Source organism: Platalea leucorodia, assembly GCF_965183815.1.
Source record: "Platalea leucorodia genome assembly, chromosome: 2".
In the NCBI taxonomy this organism is placed as follows: Eukaryota; Metazoa; Chordata; class Aves; order Pelecaniformes; family Threskiornithidae; genus Platalea; species Platalea leucorodia.
In genome coordinates, this window is record NC_138824.1 from 25357091 (window position 1) to 25383662 (window position 26572).

Genomic DNA, 26572 nt, shown 5'->3' on the forward strand with positions numbered 1-26572 from the left:
TGGTGGCTTTGCCTACAGGGACTGAGGGAGGAAGCCAGATTGGTTCCTTATACAAAATCCTCCTGAAAAAAAAGTATTTAGAATACAAAGAACTCTTTTATTCTCAAAATAGATGTATATGTGCTTTCTATATTGAAGATAAGATATTTCAAAGGGAATTTTCCCTCATATCCCACTATACGGTTGCTCAAATATTTATAGAGCTTTTAGATGGACAACTAACTTGTGGCACCTTCCTCCTTCGGAAAGCAGGTAAAGTAAACGCTGCAGTTAGCAACCTTTCCACTTCTAAGAACTGTATTGCTATCCATCTGAGATGATCAAGGGAAGTCTCTTCAGTCTCTCAAGTCAGCAGGCAAAACCACGCGCATAGCTAGGTTGCTGGGAAAGAGAAAGCTCTTCAGGGACATTGCATAAAATTCAGAGCAATGGGGATCCTTCTGATCCCCAAAACATGGAAGTATTCACCTAAGATGGGCTATTAGGATCTCAGCAGTTTTCCCAAAGAAAAGGTACAGAAATACTAATAGAGTGTTAATTTAACTGGTTTTAAAGGAAATACCTTTTCCAGGATGAACCCTTTTCCCCCAAACCTAGGATATTTACACTTCTTAAATACACCTGTGAATGGAGCTTCCTTTTCCTTCCTGCCCAGTCACCTTCTCCTTTGTGCTTCCTTGCCCGAGGGCATGCTGCCCCAAGCTCCTGATTTCTTCAAACAGGTTTTCAGAAGTGACGCAAGCTGTAACTGTATGAGTCTGATGAAACCTTCTAAGTGTTTGATGCTCTAGAGCAAATTACACCTATTTTTAAAGACTCTTAAGGTTGTTTCTGGTTTTTCTCCATTTCCCCTCACAGTGCCACCACATAACTGACTTCATCTTCTTTCACTAAGCTTAACTGTACATTTCTACAACCTACATGTTTGCACTTTAGTAAACTATTAGCTATGTCTTTGCGAATTAATACAGTATAACATAGAAAAATATTGTCGAAATGCTAACTTCAAGACCTAGCACAATAAGGATACACACTTGGGGTTTTTTTTTGTGATTAAAAGGTGCACAACATGGGAGAAAAGGGAACCCAAAGAGGTGGTACCATGAGAAAATAATGTAACACAACCTTTACCTCATTTCATGTGTTTGACTATTTTGCTTTTTAAAGGTAAACTCATACCAGCTCAGAAATAGACTCAATTACTTTTTATAACAGCTTTTAATCTCTCAGACAGTGAATTGGCAAAATTGGCCTTTAATTTGCAATCAACACATTGATCTTGCATAGTGATAATGTCCATCATATGAAAGAAAACAAACCCCTGAAGTCCTGTCTCTCAAGTGTTCCTGCATCAATTCTTAAGGACTACTGCTCTAAGCTAGGCAGGACGGGAGCCCTGGTACCAAGGGAGTCTTCCAAATATTGGTTTATAGAAATATTTCCCAGATGAAGAAACCTGAGCTGATTTCTGGGACTGAAAGCCATAAGCTGTATCAGCATGGTGCTTTATCCAAGACCAGAAAGTGAGACTGGAAGGAGAAAAGAAAGGAATTTACTTGAAGAAAAGGTGTGGGGCAAAATGCTTTGGAAAACAATTGCACACTACTGCAGAAGTTTAAAGTGCAGTAGCCCGTTGTCCCAGACAGCCTGGTATGAAAACTCTGTTGCAGGTTTGTTTTGTTTCAACTAGTAAAAGCAACTAGTTTCGTACTGGCCTTCTTACTTAAAAAACGACAACTTAAAACGGCATGTGGCTGGTTTTAACATCAAACTGTAATTTGGGTTTGCTCAAATGATTAAGAAACCTTTTTTTTATTTTCCCACTTCATAATGTCTACAGCAACTCTCCACCTTCTAACAAATTATGATGTCAGGCAACACCAAATTTCACAAACAGGCTGACTGACAAGCCTGTACTGTCGAGACGTGCTACAGAACTGGCACCCCAATGGCCAGACAAGCTGTCTTAATTGACATCTGCTCCTGTTTCAGCACATGAATTATCCTCTTGGGTTATCCCATCCTCAGCTGCCTCAGAGCAGATGCCAGCTCATCATTTATCTATTCTATTTCCTCCACCCTACAATGTGGAGGAAGTCAACGGTGCTTCTTGTATCCCAAATGCCTGCTCTAAGCAGTAGTCAAATTCCTGATGCCATCCATTTGCATTTGGTTTGGCACCATCTGCAGCAGTGATTGTATCCGCACATCACAAGGAGTAACCGTGAATGTCAAAACAGTTTACACACACAGACTTTAAGATGCATTTAACTTCTACTACACCAAAAATTACTAACTTCAAAATACTGTAACACTTACCATGACTACCTTAAAAAATGTAACCACCTTGTGCCTGTTTGCAGAAGGGTGTCCTCCTGCAGTGTCTGTTGACTAAGCAATGGTGTGTTTCAGACTGGGTTTCACAAAAGCTGAGGGATCTCATGCCACTAAATCCACAAAAAGTTACATACTGGAACGGGTAACTTACAGCTCCCTCTCCCCGGTGTGTTTAGTTGCACCTATAAATTACCTTCTGAGATTGGAATAGGACTTAATCTGTTCTCTTAAAAAAAGGTTTATCTCTTCATAAAATGTGGTTAGAACTATCCAGGATGTAGAAGAGCTGAGCTCAGCTTCATCTTTGGCCTAATGCATTTTATATCAGCTCTCCAATCATTTTAAAAATCAGCAGGGAGAAGAAAAACTCTATCACTTTAGTACTGGGTACAAGTGTCTGTGCAGGAAATTCCTCCTCTCCTTGCCAAAGAGGAAACAAGCATGAAAATCTGCTTTACCAGTTGTGGCACCTACCTTGAGGCGAACAGATCATAAAAGTTTTGTGAGTTTTAGCCATCAGCTATGCTCTATGAAATATATAAGCACTTTGGTAAGACTAGGGCATTGGTCTTCCTAGTCCTACAAACAGCACTTCATCCCCAGGCTACGCATTTGAGTTGCTTCCATTACAAGTAGTTTCTCTTATTTGTCCAAGAAATTTTGAATTATTTTTGCACAGGCAAAACTACAAGAGGAGAACCTATGCCCATAAAAATTTACCATCAGAAATTCTTCTGGAAGGTAGAAAACATACGCTAATGTCTTTCAAACAGTTGAGAAAGCTGAATCCTTCTCTTTTGGGGGAGACAAACCACTAAATTATGGAAAATAGTAATACTGCACCTCTTTCTTTTACAAAGAAAGCAGCAGCCCTCATTGCATTTTGTGGAAACCTTCATCCTCAGGATATGCATGTAGGCTCTATGTCCACCAAAGTGACTCAGAGTAACCAGTCCCACCTATGTGCTGCCTCCCAATCAAGGTTAGCTGCAAGACAACCATCAAGCTCTTGGTCTTAGAATAAATTGTACGATTTTGACACATGCAGGAGAAAAGCAAGCAGGAGGTCTTAAATTGAGAAAACAGCCCAGAAAAATAACACCACCCCCCCCACACACTTTATCAATGCCTGGCTAGCCTAATAGCCAGTCTCAGAGAGTGGTCAGCAGCTGATGCGTAAAGAAAGGCCAATAATAACGTGGTATTTCACCCAGGATGCTCTCTCAGTTTTCAGTACCACAAGCTGCAAGTTGTACAACAGTGGACTAATTTAAGCAGCAAACTGAGCAGGACTTTCATGTTAAGCAACCAAATTCTGCCCATGCCCTAGATTCTTCTGGATTTGATCCAAACATTAAAAATTCAGTGCAGTTCTGGACGAATTCTCAGATCATAGCCAACAAAACCATGACAAGAGCAGCTCTTCAGTTAAGACATTTTCACTTAGACATGCACACTACAAAACACCGCAAGGTCCACTGCTCCATCTGAAACCTCCGTCTTCTACTAAACACGTGCATAGCCTGATGGAGGTCCAACAGAAGTAAAAGGCTATTCTGAATTCTTCTGTGGTAATGTTTGAGGTCTTTGGTAAATAAATGGTCTAGTCTAAATACCAGACCGTGACAGTAAATAAATACTCTAGTCTGATCTAGGTCTTCCAAGACATAAATGCAAACCAGCTCAGGTTGCATCTTAGTAAAATGAGTACGGAGAAAAAAATTTCTTCTCCAAAGTGTGAATGACTGCTACCTTAGCAGTTTTAAATGCTAACACGAGTTAAAGCTCTAATGCTATGCTTGTGTGGTACATACAGCCCCTCCTTATACTATACTAGTAAACCAAGAAAATCTTTATGCATACTTGCTTCTTGCTCACCAGATCCTTGTTCTCGTTCTTTTTCTGTTCTATGGAGAAATTAGAACATATTTCTCCTATACTGGAAGTGATTTTCATTTAGAAGAATGTAGGGAAGACAAATACCCATGTGGAGCCCACAGACGCCTCTGCTGGTGCCATGACCTTGCTGGACACAAATATGTATAGAGTAAACTTCACCCCTACTGGCTGTAAGAAAGGAAAATGAGTGTGCCTGGTGGAAACCACACAGTCTTTGCTGCAGACTAGTAGTGAAAAGTAACACGAAGAAGAAAACAGTTACAGCAGATAAAAGGGACACTGGTAGGATAATATAAAAAATGATTTTGTGACCCATGTAACACTCAGGAGGTCCCCGACACAAACGCCATAAAGAGTCAAGCAAACTTCGGGGAAAGGCCTTCAGAAGCCCTAGAGGAAAAGCCACCGATAGGCTTACCTGCAGCGTAAAGCATCGGAGCCTCAAGAGAGGAGGCACTAGTGCCTCACTCTCGCTGCCGGACCCAGAGCAAAGTAAGCTGCGTGGCATGTCCCGATTTGGAGCGGGGAAACACCACCCCACCCTGAGCAACACAAGCCCACGCGGGTGCCCTTCCCCACTCGCCAGTCAGGGTGTAGCTGCGGACAGCACGTAACTGTTAATGGCTCATCGGTCCGTCCTGTGTTTCACTTGTTATTTTAACAGCTGAAGTAGGGTTACGCTTAGTATTAATAAAACGGTAACTAAAATTGGTAAAGTAATAATCTTATTTAATATAGTAGTTGAATTAAGCGAGGATTTGTCTACTTCCTCGGCACACCACCACCCACGGTAATCGGACAACTGTCAGAGCACCTTGATGGAAGCTGGTGCTCGGTGTGTGGGCAAAGGGCATTAAAGGCCCCGAGAGCTGCGAACCAACCCCTGCACGCCAGCGCCAGGGCTGCCCTGGCAATCTAACACACGAGTGGAGGCATTTTTCTAAAAATATCAGTGTCAACGTTTCCTTGAACAATTCTGGAGCAGATTCTAAAAAATACGACGGTAAAGGATAAAGACAGAGGTCTAGTACTAGCTGACATATTTCTAAATGTAGCTAAAGAACCTATCTTGACACTTAAGTGTCAGAAGAGTTTAAAAAAGAAAAATCTCTGTGTAGGTAACTATAACCTTAACACTTTTTTTCTTAAAATACCAACATTCTTATGTACCTCATCTTCAGTTATTTTAATTTTAAAAATTCATATATACAGTGAAAGAATTTCCAAGAAAACTGATAACAGAGATTGTCTCCATGTACTATGGAACTTCAGCTATTCACTATTTTCTGAGGTAGTCATACAGTGCTTCTTTGGTGCCTACATTATATACAAAAACATAACTCACAAAACCACTATTGATAAATATGAAACTGGTAAAATGACTGCAGTACTATCATATTTATGACAAACTACCAAAAAAACCCCAAGCCCCACTGCACAGGATGAACAGGATACTCTTTCCAAGATTCACAAGCATTCATGGAGTTCTGTCAAATTTGACATTGTTCCCTGCCCAAAAGTTCTTGCAATCTACTACTGAAAAGAAATATTAACGTTAGCAATACAATTCTAAACAGAAAGCAGAAATGACTGGAGAAAATAAAGAGTGAAAGGTACCTTCTGGAATTAAGGAGCATTCAAGGACAAAGAAGAGAAAGCTTGGCAGAAGGGAAGATATTTTTGGTGGCTAAGAATAGGTGGTGATGGGGAAAAGGATGGAACATGAATTATGAGAGAACAAGAGAATAGCAGATAATTGAAATAATGTAAACCTTCTAAATTATATCCTGAACGGATTTTCATCAAGCTAACAACAAAGAGCGGGCATTAATCCCAGGCCCAGAGAAGTAATTAGGCATGATTCCCAGATCGTCACTGGAAGTTTGACACCTAAGTATCCAGGTTTAACTACTAGGCTTCAGTACTATTCAAAAATAAGTTAAAATGCAATCTATGGATTTGCTGTGCGTTAAGTATTTATCGATATACTTAAATGTGTTTTAACAAATCCATGACTCTATTAACCACTTCTGAAACTCTTGAAAATTTTAGAGAAACAAGTTATATTGCTAACATTACTTCAAAAACTTATGTAAAATAAAAATAACATGTTTTTCTTAAATAAATGCAACTATAATTGCTGAAACATCCCTATATTATTTCACATTACTTAGCTTCACGCCAAGTTATGCTTATGTGTTAAACAAAAATAACAAAGAACATTTATGAAAAGTTACAGTTTGCGTGTAAGGTGTACACAACCCTGGGCCAAGCTTCCCCATATTATACCAATATAATTCGACAAAAGTCCTTGTGGTTGTCCCAATATAACACGGACCTGCAGGTCTAGAACGCCTGGGTATAACCACACCAAATGAAAGGTCGCATGTGCTTTAATTTATGTTTATTTTATGATAGGCATACTCGTAACATCACATCAGAGTTAAGAGAGAAACCGAATTTCAAACCAGCAGCTCTCACAGCAGCAGAGAACCCCCTGTGGGATTTTGGACACAAGACAGTAGATACACCCAGTAAAAGGCACCACAAAGGCTTTTTCCTCCAAAAATCATCCGGCAGAAAAAACCCAAAGTTTTTCTCCGCTTCAGTCTAAAAAGCAATTTATGAGCATTATGATCTCTGGGCCATCAGATTTCACCCAGATCGCTCCAGTATTTAGCCCCAAATAATTTGTTTGGCAGCAGCATACTTGGGGGGGGGGACACGCTGAAATATCTTGCTGTTTCCCGTCCTTCACTTGGGGAAGCTTTATTTCACCAGAACTCACAAACCAGGTTGTGCTGCCCCCACACCCTTGTGCTCAAGGGCACAGCACGCCGCCAGCCGCACCGAGGCCGTGGCGGCACCGCTGAGGAGCGCACGAAGGCCAGGCCCGTCCTGACACAGCGCACGGCGCGGCCCGGCCCCCACCCCCGGGCCAGGGCAGCGGCCGCCACGTCCCGCCGAGCGGGGCTGAGGGGAGCCGCCGGCAGCACCCCCTTCCCCCGGCAAGGGCGGGCGGGTTCAGGGCACATGTTGAAGCAGACGCGCCCCTTCCCGCCGAGACGGCGGCTTCTTCGGCCATTTGGCACGGGCGGCCGCCAGGCAGCCGGCGAGCGCCCTGCCCCCCGCCCAGCCGCCATGCTGGGAGCGGCGCCGGGGAAGAGGAGGAGCAGCCCCGGCGGTGGCTGCGTGAGAGGAGACGGCGCCGCCCTGACGAGGGGGCGGAGGGGCGGCTGACGGGGCGCGGGCCCCGCGGAGCGGCCTCCCGCCCTCCCCGCCGACAATGGCCGCCGCCACACGTCACGGCATGGCCGCCCCCGCGCGCCCAACGGCCCCAGCCACCGCCCGCCCTTTCCAGGAGCTCGCGCGCGGGGGGAGGGGCGGGGCGGGGCCCGCGCCTCGGCCAGCGCCCCGAGGTGCGCGCGCAGCTCCGCCGGCTTCCGCTTCTCTTCCCGCTCCCCGCCCTTGCGGAGCGCGCGGGCGCGCGCCCGCCGCTCTGACGTCACTGGAGGGCGGAGACGGGAGGGGAGGGCGGGAGGGCGGCCGCCGGCTCGCGGGGCGGCAGCGCCACCTGGCGGGCAGCGCGGCGCGGCGCCCGCGGCCCGAGAGCGCGCCCTAACGGCCCGGGAGGGAAGGGCGCTGCCGCCGCGGGGAAGGGCTCGCCCCGCCGAGGGGCGCAGCGGCGGCCGCGGGGGCGCTGGGCGAGGGCAGCGGGAGCCAGCGCTGCCTGGCCCATTGTCCCCTCCGCGCCCCGCCCTCACGGGCTCTCTGAGGAGAACGGCCGCGGCGGCTGCGCGGGAGTCAACGGGGAGCCGTTCCTCCAGAGGGCGAGGCTGAGCGCTGGAGCCGCCTCCCGCCGGCCCTGCGGGAGCGGCCGCGCCGTCCCCATTGTCTCCAGGGCCGCCGCGGGCCGCGGCCTCAGCGCCTCCAGGGGCGGCTGCGAGGAGCCGCCGGGGTGCCCCGGCCGTGAGGGGGACGCCGAGCTGCCCCCTGCCTCCCTCCTTCCCCAGCAGCCTCCCCCGCGCCTTTGTCTTAGTATAAAAACTGTCACAACTGGGGCCGGCTTTGTGCCTTCATAAAATGACTGGGGTTGTTTAGCCTGGAGAAGAGGAGGCTGAGGGGAGACCTTATCGCTCTCTACAACTCCCTGAAAGGAGGCTGTAGCGAGGTGGGGGTCGGTCTCTTCTCCCAAGTAACAAGCGATAGGACGAGAGGAAACGGCCTCAAGCTGCGCCAGGGGAGGTTTAGGTTGGATATTAGGAAAAACTTCTTCACCGAAAGGGTAGTCAGGCATTGGACCAGGCTGCCCAGGGAAGTGGTTGAGTCTCCGTCCCTGGAGGTATTTAAAGAACGGATAGATATGGTACTCGAGGACATGGTATAGATGGACTTGGCAGTGCTAGGTTAACAGTTGGACTTGATGATCTTAAGGGTCTTTACCAACCTTGACAATTCAATGATTCTATGACTCTTCCTTAGGGCCCTGCCTCAGTTTCGCCAGTATGAATGAGCACTTCAGCTAGGAAGGTGGGCTTCGTGCAGAGCTGAGCGTGCGGAGCCTACTACTGCCGCCTTGCCTGCACATCTAAGCAGAGGTAGACAACGCTTACAAGTAATCTAAAGACAGATTTTCAGAAATACTTCTGCAACTGCACACGCTGGTGGGAAGTTCCTGCTTTTACGTTCAAAGCTACAGTTACTGCCGTACAAGCACTGCACGTAAACATGGCTGACTGTCTAAATAGTTACATACACACGTTACTGAAAATTAAATCTGTAATGTTCCACACAGACAACCTGCCCCTCTGTCAGACACTGACAGATGTCATAATAAATCATGCTGACTCAGTCGAGACTGATTCTGCTCAACCTCAGGAAAATAGTTATATCAAATCCGAGATCTGATTAAATTGCCTTGATTTCAATAGTCTTAATGAATAACACGAACTTCATGGACGTCAGATAGTTATAAATGTAAAATTTACCCAAATTCTGAAAGTTAGGCAACACTGGATGTCAGAGACACACGACTGCATTCATAATTGTGTTTGAACCATTTGCTTGTACCACAGTTTGCCTTGGGACAGTTGATTCCTTTTGTTAGTGGTGAGACAGCCTGAGCTCAGCTCTGATATTTGAACACAAAAGGAGACTTCAGACAAGAGAGAAAATTCTTCAAACTCCTGGATTTCATCACAGCTCAAGAGAAGAATGTCTAGAATTAAGCACTTCCAAAAGCATTTAAGATTTGCTTATTTGGTTTGACATATTAAAATGAGCCTGAGTGGGCAGATTTGGACAGTCTCATTTTTTGATCTTTCTGATGATGTGAAAGGGTTTTTCTTCAAAGCCCATTATATTTTGGGGCATGAAAGGGCAGGATATAGGGAGGGAGGAAGAATAGAAATCCTGGGTGCTGGAAGCCAAAGTCAGGCTGTAATCACAGTTCCTTTAATTACCAAGAGTGAGGTCTGGCAAAGTATCAGATCCAGATTTGGAGGATCAGCCTCCTATCTTGACATCACGACACTCCGGAGAAACTGGTAGAACAGAGAGTCAAGGCTTTGAAGCATGAATTGAATCAAGTTACAGTACAGCTCCTAGTGCCAGAGGAACTTAATTTTAATTGGGCTTCTTTGTCATGTGGTTCAGTACAAATGATAATAAATAAAACTCCAATTTCTATTCTTCCTTAATAAATAAAACTCAAACATATTGGACCCTATCAATCAAAATATTTTTATATACCTTTTAAAAATCAGTTATCTTAATTTTTCCTTCAGGATGGTCTAGTTTCATTTACTTTTTGTAATAGCCTTTTCCTAAGTGTTCATTATTGAAATTTATAGGTTTAATTAAAATGCTAAATATATTTTTTCCTCTGAGTTTCCTCCATTATATTTTATTGGTACTTACATGTAAAGTAATTATACTTTAAGTAATTTTTTTTTTTTTTTTTTTTTTTTTTTTTTTTTTGGCTTGGTGTCTTATGAGAACAGTGTCATACTGTTCTGTCTTGGTGCTTGCTCAACTGCTGTGGCATTTCCCCCACAACTTTTGAGCATTTTAGATAGTTTCAAGCCAGTTTGAAAAATGGGAAGAAATATCAGAGAGATCAAACTTTGAAGTTTAATCAAAATTGCGGCTGGATAAACACAAGAGACTCAAATAACTGCCCACCATAAGCTGAGATGAGGAGATATCAGCCCATATCTTTTCTGAGCCGCCGCTGATGAGGGTGTATGTGTGCTAACTGGCCAGGCAGTGAAAAAATACCTACAGCTAAAGCACGTGATGTCTCGTGCCAGAATCGTGGGGGCTTTGGGGAGATTCTGGGGAAAGGGTAATAGGGGAGACATGGGCAGGTGTGGAGAAAATAGTGGAACATGGAAACCGGAGACAATGCAATAGTGCTGGGAGAGGACTGGAGTACGGTGGGAAAACACTGAGAGGTGGGGAATGGATCGGGGAGCAGGAGGTGCTGAAAGGTGTTGGCCAGGAGGCCATAGGACAGCAGGATGCATTAGTTCTTCAGAATGTCAGTGTGATGATCTTAAATCTGAAAAACGCTGGAACAATTCTTTACTTTTCTGAGATAATCATCATGGGGTTATTGGGTGAATTCTGTAGGAACAGTAGGACAATAAATTTTCACTTCCTAACCTGAGATACTTGCTTTTATAAATGACATTTTTTCCATCATGAAGGGCAATTAGTCCCTGATCAAGAAATTGAAGAAAAATACATTGTGAGGGAGGTGATGGGTTGTTCAGTTCTTATTCAATGATTTTATAGGATTTGGGTCACTCATCCCACATGCTGTTGTATTTTTTCATAAGGAGGAAAGGGTTTTCTCAACAGCTTCTGTTTAGGTGTCAGCCCTGCCACGTAGCTCCTTGCAGAGCCTCGATTAATTCAGCGAACTTCCTTAGAAGCCCAGCTCTAGTAGCCAAGGATCAAGACAGGGACGTAGTTGCTTTCTGAATGTCAGCCAGGGGGAAGAGTAGTGTGTTAAGAACAGACACACAAAAGAAAATAATTATCTTATGTGGCAAAATTGCAGCAGATAAGTACATCATTGAAAATCTTTTCTGGAAAAAAAATCATTAGGTGTGAGGAAGTAAACTAAAGATATCTGTAACTAAAGATACAGTTTAACACAAATAGTAAAATTTTTTGTTTGTTTGTTTTGAATTGGCCAAAGTTAAAGGGAGGTAGGAGTAAGTTTGAGTACGCTGTTTAAATCAGAAATATCATTAGACTTGGTGACTAGAAAAAACTAGCTCCAGGTGTTATTTATAGTACATGTACATTGTTCAGTTTTAATGTTTTGTATTCTCTGTTTTGAGAAGGCTTATGAGTTGCAGCATTTCAATTACAAGAAGCTTGTCAAAATGACATAAGGACACTGATCATAGCAACAAATAAATCTCCTTGTGCAAATTTTTGGAAGTGAGGGAGATGAGTGAAGAGGCACATTTTTCTTTTCATTGTCTAAGTCTCTTAAATGCCTGCACTTAATCAGATGGGATCTCCCTCTGGAGCTCTTCAAAGACACCAATGTCTTTTCCTCTGACTGTATAAGGAATTTATATGTGCTTCATTTGACAGACTGCTTTCTCTATAATGTGGAAACTGGATACATTCCCTAACACCCAGATCCAGATAATATTCTGCTGCTGTCTTAACTCCATGTTGAGGCAAGACCTAGTGTGCTCCATCTTCACTCCCACTCCCTCTTGTCTTCCTCTCACATCCCTAGTTTCTCTGGGAAGAAAATTAAACTATGAGAGCAGCAAGCCTACTCCACCAGGCCCGGTGGATGATCAGGAACCACTGATATTTAAACATCTAAATTTTAGGTGAAAATTAATTGCCTAATTTAAACAGATCAGATTTCACTCCTCCCTCCCAAATAAAACCAGCAAGAGCTTTCAACCTGGAGAAGCATATAGTCTTATACATGAAGTTTTGAACAGGCCACAGGCTCTACCAATGACACTTCTTGCAAGTCACTTCTCCGTGTTTCTGGTTTGTTTTTTTTTCTTTCTTTGGTAAACTGAGATATATGTTCCTGCTGCCTGCCTATGCTAAAAGCCACAATATCAGGTGTGCTACGGTAATACTCTGCTGTAGTTTATGCTCCTTCTTTTTCTTCTAAACTGTAAGAATATTCATGGCAAATGCAGAAACTAGGAAGCTGAAGGAATTAGGTAGAGTTTAAATGCTGAATTTAAGATCAGCACCTAATGCACAAGAACAGTCATCTGTCTGTGCATGCATATGTTCCTTAATCCCTTATTAATTTATGTAGTATGTATTTTATGTTGTATTTTTAATTGTTAATGCTAGTTATCTGCTTAAATCTTTCAGAATTTTAGCTACATTTCTTCTTTCAGAGATCAGAAACAGACAAATACCATGTGACTGATAAAAACAGCTTTCAGAAACTTAACTGTTCATTGTATTTGTAACTACTAATGAACTAACTAACTGAAGCCCTGTCTTGCTAGGAAAAAAATTTAAAAAATCTAATGGTGAAGTATGTGGAAATGTTGTATTATTACTGCATAATGTTGACTTGCCTATTTTGCTCCCCTTGGACATCTTACTTCATGAAAACTCTTTCATGGCTTTTTTAATCATAAACTGAGAAACAGTGATTACAGATTTTAGCATGTCCTTTTTATCTTGGGAAAAAGATAACTGCTGAAAACCATAAAATACATTGTGTTAAACAAATCAGTTTGATCTCAATTTTGAAGAAAAGTTGCCTTGATAGAGTAGCCTTAGGCATCATTCTTGGAGGAAAAGAATAATTTCTGTATCCTCAGAGCATGTAAACATATTGCTTATATCATAGAAATATTTTTGTATAACAGAAAGGTTGGAGATTGTGGCCTAGAGCTCAAAAAATCTGTCTTATTTTAAGAGTATGGTGGTCACTAAACAATGACTACAGTTACCAGAATCTTAAGGTTCAGACAAATTCCCTGTGCCCTTGCTTCAGACAACTTCTGCTGGAATGAGAGTGGTTGGGAGAGAGGTGCGATCTGTAGCAGCTACTTTTATAAACCTACAGGAATTTTGCAAAATCTTCAAGATACAAATGCACTAAAGATGTTCTGAGACAGGTGAAGCTGTAAGCATGAGCCTGTCCCAGGGTTTGCACTATCAAGCTGAGGTTTAGCCTAACCATTATTGACTTCCAGTTCTAATATACATTATATTTTGAGTACTTCAGTGTTGTTTGCATTTGCCTGGCTCTTTGTACCATAACTGAAAGCATTCAAAAATTGTGTTTATCTGTGTTAAGGTGTTCGGTAAACTTTGTTTATATTTAGAAAAGTAATGGTTATTAAAAAGAACAGGAAAACATTAAGGTTTCGAATTACTCAGAGAATTACAAGAAAGAAAAAAAAAGTCTGTGGGATGATTATCAGCAGTGATATTTTCTATTCACAAGTATTTCAGTGCCATGTGATATGAAATATTTTAGCAAAACCCCATCAACCACAATAATCCAAATAAAAAGATCGATTGACATAACTGGCAAATAACTGAAAACAAACAATTCGTAGCCTAATTCAAGGTGGTTAGCACTTCAGCTAGTTCCTCCAATGATGTACCTCAAACAAGGTTTAAAAAAAGTATTTTGAAATGCAAGAGACTTAACAATAGCAGTAATAAGCAAAATCTTCCTTGCAAAGAGCAGCATAATGCAGAATTGCAAGATTTGCATGTTTAAGAGGCATATCTAGATATCCTTGCAGAGAAGGCTTTATGTGCTGCATTAGCATTTGGGCTATATCCAAACATGCTGAGATAAAAGTTGGAAGGATCATCGTTTGTATTTTCATAGTTTGTCTTAATGTAACACTTGAGGAACTTAAAAAAGTGACAAGCTTTCCCACTTGCTCTCCAATCCTGCTCGCCTCCGTACAGTCCTGTGTGATATTGCCACCTTTTTTTAAAAAAAAAAAAAACCAACAGAACAACAACAACAAGGGGAAGTGGGCTAGCGCACACTTAGAGTGAGAATGTGCATAAACCGATCAATAAATAGTTTAGCCCTGCTGGAAAAAAACTGTGTAGACAATGTAGAAACCAGCCTAGTTGCAACCCACCCCATATATGTTTAAATTTAAAATTTAAAATGCCAAACTCTTAGCAATTTCCTTTGGAATCCAAGTGATCTTTTAAAATTTAATTGATATTTGTCAATTTATCAAACTTGAATTACTTTTCACAGACAACTCAATTCTGACAACCTTCCTCTGGGGAAAATACCTTTACCTGCCAGTTAAGCTATACAAGCTCCTTAGTAGCCCACCTAGCAAGCTGCTGGAGGCTCCTGACATATCACGCCCAGGCTGAGGAATCATTCACTGTCTCTCATTCTCACTGGAGAATTTTGAATCTTTGGGGAGTTTTTTTCTGAACTGGAGTAACACCAAATTTAAAAATAATTACTTCCTTTGCAAAACTGAATGCTTTTATTTGCCATGCCATACCTAGAAGGTTTTTTTTTGTATATACTGACAATTTTAAATTGGATGTATAAACTGAATTTTCCTTCTTAATTTTGTCCAGTTTTCAGCCTCATACTTGCTGCTTTTACAAATTCATTTTAATTTGCCTTGGAATTAAATGCTGAGTGTCCTGAGCTGCTTGTGTGACCACTCCTTAGCATTTGCAACCGTTGGAACACAATTTCCGAATAAGAAAAGAAGACCCATCCAGAAGGTCTAGTCTTTTTCTAGCTTAGATATCTCCATTCCATTTAATGCAGCTGAAACCCATCTTCTTAAGAACTTCATACAAAATGGAAACATTGCACAAAAGAGAAGGTGATCTGAGATAACAACTGTTAATGTATTCCAACTTACAGCAGTTCTTGCTATTGTAGAGTTTGCTGTTATTTGTTGTTCGTATTCATGGTAAATTCTTTTATTTAAAAAGTTTTATGTGAGAACATTGAAGTGGCAATTTTAGAGTTTACTGTCTGTCATTCACATGCAAAGTGCAGGCTTTGTCATGTCTGAAAAGTTTGGTTTCAAAAGCATTTTCTGAGGCTGTATAATGCACTTTTGCCTTTACTTCAGAAAGAACTGAGTTCGTCCCTGCTTGCTTGGAATACTGGGGGTTTCCCACTAAGGCTTTTTAAACCCGTTTCTCTCTTTTAGCATTCCTTTTCTTTTTTTTATTTACCTCAGTGGCATTATGTGTCCCCCAAGATAAGACTAAAACTGTTAAGCCCTTACACGGCTTGAGCAATTCAAGATAGCATGTGATCTATGCTATACAAAACACAACGTGGAGGGCCATCTTGATAGCTCTCTTGCATAACAGATACATGATAGTATTCCAACTTTTATTTCAAAAAAGACAGGGTCTTCCAGGGGTGTTCTTTTCTAGTTTAACCATCTTTCATCTCCCAAACATATTTTTTTTCCATGTATCTATATCTACAGTTATTTGTAATATCTTAGTAAACTTTGATAACACACCAGATAAAAGTACAGCTTGAGGTGAACTCTCAGAGTCTAGATCCTTAGTTGCACAAATAGTCAGTACTCCGCTTTCAGGACAGGCACTGATCTTGGTCAGGCATGTTGTTAATAAAAAGCAGCTTATTGCCGACTGCTAAATTTATATTGCTATCTTGGCCAGTCTGTGTATACTTTCTTCTAGGTATTGGCTTTGCATACTTTTATCTTGGTCTTGATGTATGCTGTACTTACAGAATGAAATACATACAAGTTGCAGTGTTATATTCTGTTATTTCTTGGCAGGTTTAGCAGCTTTTTTGGCATTTTAATGTGAGTAAATCAGTCCCTGACTAACTGCAAAGGCTTTTGCCACAGCACAAAATTGTCATTACATAGCTACTGAAATTTCACCGTTATACTGTTTGAATAGGAACAATAAATACTAACTGCAAAACTTACAATAGATTATATAGCATATCACTAAATACTTCATCACAAAGATTAGATTAAGGCCAGACAACGTTTCTCTGAATATACAGTATAAATAAACTGTTAAATCTTTGGCACTAAAACATTACCTATTCCAGACTTGATTTTTGAAACATTGGATTAAAAGTCTAAATGCCAGAGAATTTCAGAATCCATAGAAAGCACAGATAAAGAGAGCCCAGTTATACAATCCAAAAGTCTGGAGAGATATTACTGAAGTTAATTTCTGGAAGAAAGATGTTTCAAATGCAGGAGCTGGCCTCAATGTCCTGTCCATTTTATTTCTGGAGAACTCCAGGCTAATTCAGAGGAGGTTTCCCTTCCCTGCACTGCAAAAGTCTTAGCTCTGAGATAATTCAAAATTGGGCAAGACTTTTAGTTTGGACAAAAACTTGGATAGGTAAGAGGAGTCTATTTCAATTTTTATTAAAATTTAAAATATTCCACAGTTAGAGTGATTGTTAAGAAGAGTCTTGAGGGTGACAACATTCTCTCCTACAGAAAATAACCACGCAAGAATGTCATAAAATGAAATCTCAGATCCATCATCCTAAAATTTCTATGAAGTTCATTACATTTTAAAAAAGTTTTTAAGTTTCTCCAAATTTGTTTCAAACGTGGACCTCAGTGTTTGCACAGATCACTGGTTATATGATAGCTGGTTATATGGCAGTACCAAAATGATCATAGATCCCTGGGAATGTCAAATCATATCATTGAGTCTGTGGTCCCATGGTACTACCATGGAAATATGTCCATTACAATATCAAGCTAACATTTTATTGGAATTTCACACAAAGAAAGACAGAGGGATCCTATATATATCACTAGAATCTGTTTTTATTAACTGGGCATATGCTACCAGGAAGAATTTTCCAAAGCACCTAAATGCTTTATAGGAAGTGCCCCAAAATTTCAGTGGGACTTTAGTGCGTGTGAGGAAATTTGTATCTCGTTTTTCTTACTCCTGCTTAAGAGCTTTGCCATATTATGAAATACACTTTGCAAGGTTGTTAATTCAGTAACATTTTGCTATTTTTTTTTCTACACTGCAGTTCTATTGCTGGACTTGAAAAACATACCAAATCCTCACCTATCAGCCAAACAAGCTTGAAAATGTGACCCAACCCCATCCCCTCACCTTTTGCGCAAGTTTCCAGTCTCACAAGTTGTTCTGCTTACTGCCCATCCCACAGCTTATCCAGAATCTCCATCTGCACTTTGAAGGAATATCTTAATTTCAATGGTAAGCGGATTAACAGATTTCTACATGTTTCTTCTGGTTGCCCCCACCCTAAGACCCAGTCTGTAATTCTTGCAGGTGCCTATTCCTATGCTTTGACAGAGGAATGTAGTTCATCAGAGCCTTGACTTAGACAGGACTTATTTTCTGTTGACTTTTGCTCTACTTCTGTAGAGATACGTGAAACACTTGAATGGTCTCACATTGCACAGGTTCCAGATATTTTCAAATATTTGTAAAGAAGAATCTTGATATACCTCTTTTATTTTATGGGCCTAGTGCGACCATAAGCACATAATCTTTTTTATGTTTTCTGGCAAGAGCAATAGTAATATTGCTGTTTTCCGAGGTGGCCATATGATTCTGAAGTATTCAAATACACAACAAACAAAGGAGTCAATATCTGAAAAAGTCATAACCCAAGTTACATAAGATGAATACTCTCCTCTTTTAGTATAATACACCAATTATGTTAACTATTTATTCTTCCGAAGCTTTAAAGATAAATACAAAACATGCACTAATACTTATGAACAGGCTAAAGCAGGAGTTCCCAAAATTTTGTTCATGAGGCCTCTGAATGTGTGCGTGGGACCATGATGGGGCTGTGCAACAAAATTCATTGGCAGCACAGTATCTTCTCAGTAGGATAGCTACAGCTAGGATGGGCAACATAAAACCTTTGTCAGATACTACTGGCAGAAGTCGCACTGTGGAAACTGCTAGCCTAAAGGTCTTTCATAATGTTATGAAAACTACTTAAGGGCCAAAGTTTTAAACATTAACTTGAACAGCCTGAGGGTTTCACAGTATGCAATAAATCAATAATCTCACCTTCTGTAACTTCATATTACTTAATTCAGCACCAACCTGAAATGTACTTTGTACATTTTCTGAAGGACTTTGAAAGTCAAGGTGAGTTTTCTGACTAATTATCTGATTTTACTGTTTTCTCCTGGCATTTTAATTTTCTCAGAATTTCACTATAGAGGTAATATATACCATATACTATACATTTTTGGAGAGTGATGGTACTCTGCAACACAAATTATTTCAACCTGCATGAAGGGTCAACTGCAAAAAAGCCCTCTGAATTTTTCGAGTGCTAGTCCACCCATCACATGGAAGTTTCTTTATCAACTTTGCTTTTGAAAAAGGACAGATTTTGTCTCCTCATATTACAACTTCTCTTCAGGAGGCTTTTGGCAGAACCCAAACTGGGATTGCTGAAAATAGTTTATAGGATATTTTTTACAAACCAGAGTTAGTGTGTTTTCTCCAAATTCAACCCAGCAGCCATTGATGCCTGCTGAAAACAATCTTGTGATTTGAAAGACAGGTATCTCCTGATGTCAAGAAAGTGCATCTTTTCTGAGGGCATATACATTTTAATTTTTTAATTCTCTAGTAATGAACAATGAATCATTCATGTTTATTAAAACATGCAAGCAGCATGCAAATGTACAGAAGAGATAAAGACAGTAATTTTGATACTATCTACGTGTTTTTCTACATGATTTCAATATACCAGTTCTCTTTGATATGATCTTTCAACATATCCTTAAGTTACTAATCCTGACTTTACTGTTATTTCCCAAAGTTCCTATAATGTCATAGTAGAAACAGCCATGCAGCTAATTTCCACTGAAGTAAGATGCATATTTCAACTTATTGCTCCCTCCCATCACAATAAGAAGTCAGACACAAAAAATGCCATATCCTAATGCGAAATGGTTACATTATCAGGAATAGTGAGATTAGAGAAAAATGTACTCTGTACAAAGTGCTATGTTCATCATTAGTCCCTCAAATTTGTGAAATTAATAAAAGACTCTTTCTTTTAAATTAATAATTAGAGTCCCTAAGCCAGCATTTATCTGACTATATTATTAAGAGCTGATTGTGGTTATGCATTGATGGATAATAATGCATCATTGCTAAAGTAATCAGCAGTTCTCCAACTCCTTTTCCAAGCAGGAAGAAAACAAGCATAAATGCTAGAAACTTTGCAAAGTTCAACTCATCTTGTCTCCACCTATCAGCTCTAGAGAATGTATAATTGAAATACAAAAAGTGCAAATCTCACAGACGCACAAAGGAAATAAGAATGTACAAAGCTCAGTGCATCACTCCTGTCTTAGGCAAGTCATTTCCCATTTTCCTCCCCTTAACTTCCTACTCTCTTCTCCCTGGCAATTGTTATTCCAGCACTTGGCTCTCCTACCTGGGTAGACATCCCATGTCTGCAGAAGATGAACAAAAAGGAGATAATAATAACCGTATTATTTCTCATGAAGAAGTCATCACAAGTTTGTGACCATTCTCCTCTTCTAGTTGTGGAGTTTCAATTTGATAGGGTAAAGAGAAGAACAAACTTCCAAAGTATGGGAGGAATGGGAGAAGGAATTTGTGCTTCACTCTAATATGTTCTTTACTAGTTTTTGCTCTTGGACAACTGAATTAGAGACGAAGAAACTATTGCGAGGCAGTTTTCAGATAGCTTAAATTCCACCTAAGTTCCAGTGCCTCATTAATGAAAACAGCGAAGTACCTCTCGGAAAAGTGCTTCAGAGTGGCTAAGCAAAGCACTGAGCAGGAATACAAGAGGTACAAGGACTTAGCAGAATTTAAGCCATCCAAATATAAGGGTAAGAAGCTTACTTTGGCAGGCCCAGTTACTGATCATAGTTGTAGGCTTGACTGCTGCTCTGTTTTAATTATTTAAATTGAATTAACTCTATCTAATTTGAATAAATCAAATTCATTGTCAAAGACTTAAAACTTCCTGATTCCTTTCTCATTGGATATGCTTACTTGATTAAAATATTTACAAGCCACACAGAAGAACACATATCTTTTAAGGAATCATAAGTAACTTCAAAGACTCTGGCTTTGAATAAATTTTTGTGGATTTATGACCTCCTACATGTCCTTATCTATTTATCTTGTCTTGCTCCTTTGGTGAACTTCTGGTGTTTGTGAAAAGAAGAAAGAAAACACAGGCCAGAAGCAGACAAAATGTAGGACAGATGCTATGGAAACTTCCATATTGCATCTCAGCAAATTATTCCAGCCTGAATCTGAACTCTCGTGGTCCAAGCTTATACAATGATTACCAAACTTGTCACTCAGTAATGATTGTATAATGAGAATAAAATTTACCTAATTGTAGTACAAGGCTGGAACAAGGAAATTAATGAAAATAAGTGAATAATCAAGGAAAGAGGAACTGGAAAGCCAGAACATCCATCTTCCTGCCAGTACAGGACTGTTTTCTGTAACCATTTCCAGAGTTCAGCTGGCTTAGCTTTAAATGTGAAAAGCAATGGAGCTTTCACAAATCTTCTTTAGAACACTACAGTTTTACTTAAACCAAAGATTTACTCATGGTGAAAGGTGATGGCACAGCTACCACATTAACACTACCCAGTGCAGCACACAGAGATTGGGTCTCCTGACATTGTACTGGCCACTCCCATGACTGTGCAGCCTCCTCCAAAAGGCTTTGAGTTTCCAGTCTGAAGGTCAAATCCTGACAAAGATATTCATTGTGAATACTACCTTAATTACTTAAATTATCTGTTTGGGTCATCTTGTCTCCGTTACTCCTAGGGAGTGGTATCTCACTCTTTGTTTGACCCAGCTGAACAAGGTAACATTCAATGCAAATATTAGACCATCAGACTGTCTGGCTTTAAGCCAACAAGCAGGTTTGGTTTAGATCTTCCTAAATGTGTTGAAAGAGGCATGATGTAAATCTGTGTGCAACTTGAGCCCCCGAAAGGTCACCCAGGCTCCTGTGTAAGGGCCAGCAGGTTTGATGCTCTGTGCCTGACACAGCGTACACAGCAGAGATGGCAGAGTGTGGGGGAAAAGAGTATGACAGAGGCTCCCTTAATGGATTCCTCCCGAATTAGGAAGGACTCTTGTTTCTTTAACAACAATTATTTTTCTAGGATTCTCCTGGAAGTTACAACTATATGCAACACATCAACAGTTAATTCTTCAACGTTTCCAGATATATTTTAGATAGAGTTGACCTTGTTTCATCAAGCAGCATCTCTGAGGAGCTATTTGGAGAACCCTGAATGTCCAGTGGGGAGAGATACCCAGTACATGGTCCTGGCGTGGGCACCGGGAGGCTGCAGAGGGGCTGCTGGAGCACCTAGCATGTCCTGATGGTTAGCTCTAAGCGGTTCCTTTCCAGCCCGTGGGCTTGCCCCCTTCTCTCTCTGGCACAATAGAATAAGCTGCGACAACTCACTTAGATGCCCTAAATAATGTCAACAGTGATAGAAACCTTTTTGGCTGTTATAATAGCTAAGATGGGCTCCCCAAAGAGGTGCATTGAAGCTGTCCTAGAGAGGATTTCCAGTTTGCTGCCGTGTTGGTAAGACTATGCTTGCCTCCCTGCAGCAGCCAACAACATTAGCAGAATTTCTATACAGTCACTGAGGTGAGGGAAGATCCATGACAATTCACTTTGTCAAGGGTATGATTTCATAATACTTCTTTTTGCCTAATACCTGTCAAATATCTTCAATTTTTTACTTGACTGAAATGTCAAGTGTTACTCCTGGAAGTAACACATTTATTTTGAGACTATGTAAGGATAGGATAAGATTACTGATGTAAAGTTGCATAGCAGTTCCTGCTTAAATATTGTTATCAGCTGGGTCCTGCTCAGTAAAGTTTGAAGAAATGGCAATCTAGAAAAATGTTACATTTCAGAAGCTCTTCTGAATAATTTATTGCCACTGCACACTGAGCTGGTTGCAGGCACAAAGAGAGTACGTAGTTTAATACGAAGACTTGAAGTAAAACAAGCAAGGAAGAATGGCTTGAGATATCGCTTCAGAGTTGCTGAGAAAACCTCTGAACAGAACAAACCAAACAGTCATAAATAATATTAGAAGGACATGAGTGATGCAAAAAATTTCCCATTTGAGATAGGGGAGTTTTGCAAGGAAGGTGGGCAGAGAAGACAAATCTATAATGAAGGTACAGAAACGCACTGGTGTGTTTAAGGAAGTGCTGTCTTAGCGATGATGTTACCTAGATCACCATCCCAAAATAAGAAATAACATGAACAATATTTTAGACATGTATATAGACTTGTTTTTAAATCTTCAAAATTTTGCTGCCCCAGTTGAAATAAATGTTATTTTTAATTTAAGGATTCTATTTGGGCATTAAATGTACCACTGATTACAGACTCCTGACAAGGAAAAAACGGTTGCCAAATTTAGATTTGATGAGAAAGCACAGGAAATATATATGGGACTGGTCTAGGGGAGGAAACTCAGGGACCATACTGAATTCATAAATTGAACAGAAGTATCATTTATCTCGTACCACTCAGAACAGGCAGATGCTGTATGCCTTTGGGGAAAAAAAAAAATAAAAAAGCTTTTTTTTTTTAATGGGCACCATTGTATGAAATGTTTTCAGCAGAGTTTCTTCCACTTGTAACAGAGTTGGCAGCATACACAAGTTGTATTTTTTCCAGTCTTCCCTCTACTTGTTTACTGTTCAGTGTACTCGGAGATTTGTCTCTGCTTATTAATTAGAATGAATCAAGAAGTTCAAGAATTATCACTTAAACGCGTGTAGCTATTTAAGAGGAGATTTGGACACTGGCTTTGCTCTCGTGGTGACTGCCTGCAAGGGCCAGTGCTCCCCAGCCTGGAGAAGGTGACAGCCTTTCCTCCTTTCTATACATAAAATAGGAGATTTGCAGTCAGTAGCAAGTACATTTACTTAGGAATGTCCCTGCAGGGTAGATCTTAATCACTACTTCACTGTGAACTCTAGTAGCAAGGATTTAGCCAGGATCTCGGTCAGGGTGCTATGTGTGATAGCCTGTATCTGTATAGCTGAGGTGATTTGTTTGTTATACTATTTTTATGTCTAAGGCTTAGCGGTAATGGTTGCTTTTGACAACCTTCTTACTCCATGCTGTCTTTATTTAGTTAACTTCTTTCCACTAGAAACGCATCTTTCCACAGCCCCATTTCTAAATAATAGAAATAAGTAACATGACAATGACATACATTTCCTTCAACCAGAGTCACAGGGGAAGTTTTTAGTCTGAATAGTAATGCGTGACTGCTGCTAACATTTGAGAGACAAAAGATAATCCTTTTTTTTAATTCTTGGAGGCTTTCCTAGAATGATACATACTTATTTACATAGAAAAAAAAAATCAAAACCAGGACTGCATCATTGCATCTGTACAGTTTTTGAAATGTTTTGACACATTTGCCGAGATTTACTAGGTAATTTCACATGCTTGTCTGGCAATTTATAATCCATTATTTTGCACTACAAGCTGCATCCTTGAGTTTATTTTATGGCATAGACATAAAGTAAACTAAATGACAACAGCCCCTGGCCTCTCCCTTTTATCTATGGGAATGACCTTCAGTAAACAGAATCCAAGGGATGTTGCACATGCATTTTGATATATATTTATATTAATGGGAATGTTTCTGAGTAAATGAGGAAGCAAGCCTTGGCTTAGGGTAGAGTAACAATGCAATTATTTAATAAACCGTTTGTCGCAAGAATCTTTCAGGGTCAGTATTGCATCAAAAGGTGCACTGTTTTGGAAGCGTCTTTGGGCCTTGGTTTTCTAATATTAGCTGCTGAGAAAAATTTGTGAAAATCTGGCTTATTTCTCTCTGAGCTGATGGGTTTCCGCAGTAAAGTTGGGATATGTATGAAATACAGCACAAAACTCCCACTCAATTCAGGGAAGAATTAGTCCCCCTCAAATTGGAGATAGATTAGTATTAAAGGAGAGAAGTAATGAAGTATTGCATACCATAATTTTGATGTTAACATGGACATTATAGTCCAAATTCTACTTTCTTTCATTCAATCAGAAATCAATGAAGCAACTCTGTGTTATAAGCACAAGAAGTAAAACGGGAACTGCAGATAGAGAAAAGTAAACCACACTGAGTAAAAGACTAGGGCTCCACACTGATTTTCAAGGCATAGAGCAGATTCACATGGAAAATAACTTTTAAAAGCTGGAGGAGGAGAAAAGAGAGGAAGGAAAGGTATGCCTGACCTGCAGTTTAAGATTAATTTGTGCTGCAAGGTCAGGAACGTTGGAATTTCAAGGGTTTGTTTTGCCCACTATTTGGAGTCACTTCATATTTTTGTACTAGAGCTGAACTTCTCCAATGATAAACATGTTTAGCTCCAGGCATTTGGTTTGTTACCAGCTGGTAGCAGGGGGAAAGCGTTGCTTATTCTCCAGACTAGTGAGAACTCACTTGGAAAGCTTCTGTTCCTCCAGTTCCAAAAAACACAGCTAATTCACTCAATCCTTTTTTTTTTCTGAAGAGGTTATAGTTGGATGATTCTTATTACAGAGTGTTTTTCATTTTGTCCTAAATCTTCTTATGTTTTCATTTTGGACATTGGTCTATAGAGCATCATGATGTGTACCGGTACAGATACAAAAAAATCTATTATTTATTTTATTTTATTATAGACCAGATTGTAACCTGTCCTCCATATTATTTTAACGAAATAAGAATACAGAAAACACTGTTATTTAGCGGAAGCAGTGCTGTGGGTTAGGTGGCACAATGCTACAGTGCCACTACACTAAAGGCGGACATTTTTCAGGATGAAGAAATATACTCTGCTCTCAGAGTAAACCTGAGCTCTATCCCTTTGGAACAGTCCATAGACTCAGGGAATATATGCTGTATGTGGCACGATATATGATCTTGTAGGAGCAGGGGAAACTGAGCCAATGTGCCCATTTTAAAAAGCAAGGGAAAACAGAAAATCAAAGTTTGAAGTTCAGGCTAATAGAACTGTGGCCAATCTGAAGTAATAGACTTGTCTAATGTAAAAACCTAGTATAATTTTACTGTAGGTTTATATTCTTAATTATGTAAGTCACACTAATTATCACCGTATAACTATTTGTGCAACACCTTCTCCTCCTGTAACCAACCTTAAATGATATCACTTATTTAAAACACACTTGGATCAAAAGAGTAGCTTGTATTACCTCCAGCTCCATGTGTTTTTCTTCCTTGTCATGGTCCTTCAAGTCCTTTTCAGAATGATCATTGCAGTCTTCTAAATGACAGATGTGTTGATATTTAGTAAGTTCATGTTTAGCTTGCTTTCTTTGAGAAACATTCCTTCTGTGGAGACCATTGAAAAATGCCTCATACAGTGGCAGTTCTGTAAACACATCACCATCATCTCTACCATCTGCTTCTTCCTCTTCAGAGGAAAAATCTTCTGCTTCTCCGGCCTCGCAAATATGGAGTTTAGTATTAGCTTTATGTGATAAAAATTTGAAATCAGAAAATGTGATAGCACTTGGTTTGTGTTTTATGACTCTGATCTCATGACTCCTTTCTGGTTTCTTGTCTGAATTTTTTCCTGTAAGGACTGGCCATTCTCTGTGTGAGGGAAGGTTTAAAGGATCTTCCGGCGGCTTCTGCCTTGCAGAATAGAGCAATTCTTCAGAAAGGTGCTTTGTCTCAGGCTGATCGGTGGCACTGACACACCCTGCAGCGGTGCCAGGTTGCAAGGATGTTTCACTGTGGTCTATTAAGAATGACGCAGACAGCAAACTCAACTCGGGTTCCAGTAAAAGATTCTGAAATTCAGATGGACTTGTCTGTTTTTCTATCTTTCTTTGGTATTCTTCATATTTTGCTTCCTTTGGAGTCCCCAGGCACTTGGCAGATGTAAGATAAGGTGAGCCCTGTTCTTCTTCATAGATGTTAGTTTCCATTCCAATGAATTTAATCCATCAGAGATCAAAATGACTTCATTCTCGGTTTTCTTAAGAAACATAACTCTGCATATGTAGCCAGGAAATATCTTCTTATTTTTCCAAAACCATGATCACACAATCATTATTAATGCCTGGATTCTCATACAAAATATCTGAATTCTCTCTGCTCCTGAAAATTAAAAAAAGAAAAAAAAAAAAAAAAAGAGTGCATCAGCAAAAGTAATCCTGAAACACTAAATTCCCGTATCAACTTTACTTAAAGGTCTCTTCAAAAATATTTGATGTATGCAGATTAAATGAACTTAAAACATGACAACCTTGACTTGT

General features: G+C 40.3%; 1 protein-coding gene across 1 annotated transcript in view; it reads right to left on the reverse strand.

The window, feature by feature from the left end:
• STARD13 (StAR related lipid transfer domain containing 13) overlaps nt 1-26242 on the reverse strand; it is a gene marked incomplete at its 5' end in the record, with an annotated part of 256335 nt that extends 230093 nt beyond the window's left edge. Inside the window, one exon of the mRNA XM_082304662.1 lies at nt 25502-26242. Coding sequence (XP_082160788.1) covers nt 25502-26242 — 741 coding nt within the window. The remainder of the gene's footprint in view (nt 1-25501) is intronic.
• Nucleotides 26243-26572: the final 330 nt, after the last annotated feature.